The sequence below is a fragment of the Glycine max genome, chromosome 20 (genome assembly GCF_000004515.6).
Source record: "Glycine max cultivar Williams 82 chromosome 20, Glycine_max_v4.0, whole genome shotgun sequence".
NCBI lineage: Eukaryota > Viridiplantae > Streptophyta > Magnoliopsida > Fabales > Fabaceae > Glycine > Glycine max.
Genome location: NC_038256.2, coordinates 32,587,543 through 32,592,221, shown reverse-complemented (window position 1 = coordinate 32,592,221; position 4,679 = coordinate 32,587,543). Strand labels below are relative to the sequence as shown.

The 4,679-nt window shown below is 34.7% G+C and overlaps 1 protein-coding gene across 1 annotated transcript; it reads left to right on the top strand.

The window, feature by feature from the left end:
* The first annotated feature begins 1,346 nt into the window (after positions 1–1,346).
* Positions 1,347–3,497, top strand: LOC100804543 (AT-hook motif nuclear-localized protein 20). Its single transcript, XM_014772518.2, has one exon. It carries the CDS (start codon positions 2,274–2,276, stop codon positions 3,078–3,080), a length of 807 nt encoding a protein of 268 aa, XP_014628004.2. The 5' UTR covers positions 1,347–2,273; the 3' UTR covers positions 3,081–3,497.
* Positions 3,498–4,679: the final 1,182 nt, after the last annotated feature.

Sequence of the window (4,679 nt, the reverse complement as noted above, 5' to 3'; positions counted from 1 at the left end):
ACTTCTTTTATGTCATTTTTAAACCTAAACCAGTTTTCTATATATCACATTTTACCAAACACCTAATTTAATCAACTAACTTATTATTAGCTTTCAATTTCTTCTTCCTAACTTTCTCTATATACCCTTACAGTGAATTTGTTTAAACTTAAAAAAAAAACTTTAAAATAAGTAATTTTTATATAAATGTATTTTTAAGAAGCACATGATATTTGTTTCTTAAAATAAGCAGAAATTTTTTTTTAAGTAGAAACAATTTGGACAAACTCACTAAAAAACATAAAATTATTTATTTTATCAAAATAAATACTTATTCATCACCCCCATTTGACCTTTTCAGCATATCCCACCACTGCCTGCTTGAAACTCCGCATTATCTTGCCCTCCAGCATCACCCATCCACCAGCACTGGTTCAAACTAATTGCCATTGTTGAAACTTCTCCAAATCTATATAGACGAAGCAGAAGCACATTTCCAATTCCCTTATAAATCTCTCTCTCTCTCCCCCCGCCCCCCCCCCCCCCCCCCCCCAAAAAAAATGACCGAGAGATTCAATGATAAACTAGCAAGTTTTAAAAATTGTTTATATATATATTAAAAGATTATTAGACTGATTTTTTTAACTCAAGGATTTTTCCTTGAGATCGAGAGACTAATATCTCAGAGATCATAAAATATATTTAAGAAATTAATATCATTTAACAGATATTTTGTTTTTTTATATACACAAACTTAAAAATTAAATTTCTGATTACATACTTAACAAACGTAATTATTTATCAACCTCAAGACATTATATTGATTATTTGACTGATCCTTTCTTAGTATTATCTTCCACTCTTATCTTATCATTATTATTTTTATCATATCTTGACGAACAAATAAGGAATGTCCCCACAATTTACAAGATACTCACCTCTTTACTTTAAAATTTAACCTAACAAATGTCCTTTATATAATTTAGTTTGAGTTGATAAGAAATTCTACTCAAATGGAACGTTGATGTGTAAATATATTGGGGCCCAAGAAAACGACGCGCTCCCCACCTGGCCACTTGCACGAGACCCCACAAAAACCCTAATTTCCGAGGCCCTCCAAAAGCAGTTGTTGGCATTGTTTACCGTTACATACGTAATGCCAGCCACAAGAAAGAAAGAAAATAAAATTAAATAAACAGTATTAGCTAGAGTGAATATAAGGAAAAAAAAATATTATTGTAGTTTCCCAAATCACAACATGGCTCACCCCTAGAAAACAACTGATACATTTTCCCGCAGCTCTTTTCAAACAGTTTCGGTTGTGATGTTCTTCTATATATGTATTTCTACTTATCTTTTAAAGTGCTTTGCTTTTGTTTACTCTCTTTTTTCTAAGATCTCTAATATTTATCATTGTCCTTGATTCTGTGAAGGCTTTTTCATCCGTTCCATGTTTCGTCCAACGAGATCACTTCCTCATACAAATAGTCAAAAAGCAAAAATAAATTGAAAACAAAATTAATAGAAGGAGAACACTTCTTGATCGTCGGATCTACATACAAACCATCAGATGATGAAAACACATCTCTTTTTATACAATTAATTAATCGATTAATTAATTAATTAATCTCTCTTTCATTACACCCTTTACTTGATTCCCTTGAGTCATTGAATCTAATTCCTCTCCTCTAACTTGTAAGCACCATACCACATTATCTCTCTTTCGTTTCCTTTCCCTTCTCACTCTTTCTCTATCTACCCTTTCCCTTCCATCCATTAGAGAGTGGAAAACATCATCCATGTGTTCATATTATGTTAGGTCATGGATACAAGAGCTACCACTCTTTGTTAATTTCTTCTTAAGACCAATCTGTGAAAGGTTTGACTTTTCTTGTCCCTTGAATCCCGAGAACACAAGCCAAATCAATCTCCTATTGCTAACATAAGCCATAGCTAGCAAGTTGGCAAATTGCGTTCTAGCACAAGCAAATTAATCGTGCTAGCTTTAAATTGTCTTAGTGAGTCATGATGCATCTTCTTTCTTTATCATTACAAAAAATTATAGGGTAAGAAAATACCGTCCCAGTTCGACTCAGTCTAAAGCAGGGAAAACCTCCGAACTCACCCAGATCTTCTCTTGTAAGTTTTTATTTATTTTTTTTCTTCAAAGAAAACACTCTCAACACTCAACAGCAATTCTGGCTAATCCTTGGTGGACCGGCCATCAAGTGGGGTTGGGTGTAGGGGTAGACCCAGCAACCAATTCACCTTCTTCCACCCTAAACAAACGCCAAATGGACCTTTCCATCAACGAAAGAAGCCTTGTTAGAGAAAGACAAGAGGAAGACGAAGAAGATGAAAGAGACAACGGTGATGAACCCAAAGAGGGTGCAGTTGAGGTTGGAACACGCAGGCCAAGAGGGAGACCCCCTGGTTCCAAAAACAAGCCCAAACCCCCAATCTTTGTCACCAGGGACAGCCCAAACTCCCTCAGAAGCCATGTCATGGAGGTTGCTGGCGGTGCCGACGTTGCGGAAAGCGTGGCCCAGTTCGCACGGAGGCGCCAGCGTGGTGTGTGTGTCCTCAGTGGGAGCGGTGCCGTGGCCAACGTTACTCTTCGCCAACCTTCAGCGCCAGGAGCGGTCGTGGCACTTCATGGAAGGTTTGAGATTCTGTCCCTAACTGGGACGTTTCTACCTGGTCCTGCCCCACCAGGAGCTACAGGGCTCACTGTGTATCTTGGTGGAGGACAGGGTCAGGTAGTGGGAGGGAGCGTTGTGGGCTCCCTTGTGGCAGCTGGACCAGTGATGGTGATTGCTGCCACTTTTGCTAATGCTACCTATGAGAGGTTGCCGCTTGAGGAGGAGGAAGATGACGGTGGTGCTAGCGCACATGGAGGGAGTACCCTGGGAGGGTCTCCTCCTGGAATGGGTAACAGTGGTGGTAATGGTGATAATAGTGGTGGCGGTCACTTGTCAAGTGGTGGGATTCCTGATCCTTCTTCTTTGGCTTTGTATAATCTCCCACCAAATCTTATCCCTAATGGAGGCCACCATGAGGCTTTTGCTTGGGCTCATGGCCATGGAAGACCACCTTACTGAATTGAAACCAAGGTTTTAAATTGCAGTTGTGAAAGAATTTTTTGATCACAACTTTATTGTTGCACTCACAATTGATATTAGATATATTGTAATTTAAAACCTTGGGTGATATATATATAGAGAGAGAGACTTCATGTAGATCGTCATGTGTGGCTGGTTTGAGATCTAATGGAATTCTGTTGGTGTCTTTCTGGTTTGAAATGTTAGGAATTGGGGAAAAGAATATTGCAAAGATTTTAGAAAGTTGGAGTAGTTATGAAGAACTGTGGAGATGAAGAAGGGAAGCATGTTTTACTTAGCTCAGTGTATATGTATAAGGGGTAAGAACTTTGATTTCTGTGTCTTTTTCGTTTTGCTTCGTGTTTGGAAAAAGAAGGTGATGATGGGCGTATTTTTAATGGATTAATTTCTGAGTAATTTTAACTGTCATACATTTTAATTTAATTTATGATTTCTAGTGTTTTTTTTAATCCTTCATATATTTTGTTTGTTGAAGTCATATTATGAGATATTTTAGTCAGTTGTAATTATATAAATAACATATAATATGTATTTTTATCTGGCTCCACTATAATATTTTTCTTTTCGTTTCTCAACTTATTTTTCACTTAATTATAAAAAATGTTGCATAGAATAAAAGTTCTCTTTTCTTATTTGGGTTCTCTTATATTATTATTTTACTACCCACTCACATCGTGGCTATTAAATACATGATGGGATCATTGATTAGACTTGCATGATGTGAAGAAGTTCGTGTTCGATGTTTCTGGGGGAGGGAAATTATGGTTTTGCAAGCTTCCACCTCACGCCCAATTGGATTTGCTTCTTAATCATAGCCTTTTTCTTTCACCCTTGACTGTTTTTTTTTTTTTTTCTGCAGCTGGGAAGAAAGTGAATCACTGTGGTTTTGTTTGATACACCTTAAAAATATGGAATATATAAAAGATTCATGAATGATGAGTTTCTCATACAGTTTTTTTCACATAAAACTTATTTACCTAACAAATTAAAGTTTCACCTTATTTAATTACTAAAGCATACTATACTGATCATTTTCTTAGGGTTTGCTGTGAATGTGAACTTTGCATATGCACTTTGCTTGTTAAATGCACATAGCAGACAGGGCTATCTTTTAAGGAGAAAAGATAATTTTACGCCCAACTTTTTATTAGTCACTCTTGTAACTTTTTCTTTATGGTAATAAAAAAGAGAAAAAAATGTTTAAATATCACTTTTCTCTCTCCTTTTAAGAATAAAAAACTAGTATAAAAGATACTTATATATAAAAAAAATTATCTTTTAATTTGGACTTAAATATAAATTAATTTAATTAATTTTTTTGTATTTAATATTATTATTCTTAAAATACTTTTGATTTAATTTATTTTATTTTTATGGATTCTTTTTTATTCATGACATCAAATTTCAATAAATGTTATTTTAGAAATTTTTCTTATTTTTTACTTGAGTTTAATAATATTAAATGATCTGAACTAACTTTTTTAATTAATATAAATTTAATTATTTTTACTTATATATAAATTTAGGTGGAGTATAAAAAGAAAAGACGTAAGAGGTATTTTTTTAATATTTGTAAAC

Excerpts from the sequence above, each read along its gene's own strand:
- LOC100804543 (XM_014772518.2), top strand. The coding sequence starts at position 2,274 with ATGGACCTTTCCATCAACGAAAGAAGCCTTGTTAGAGAAAGACAAGAG.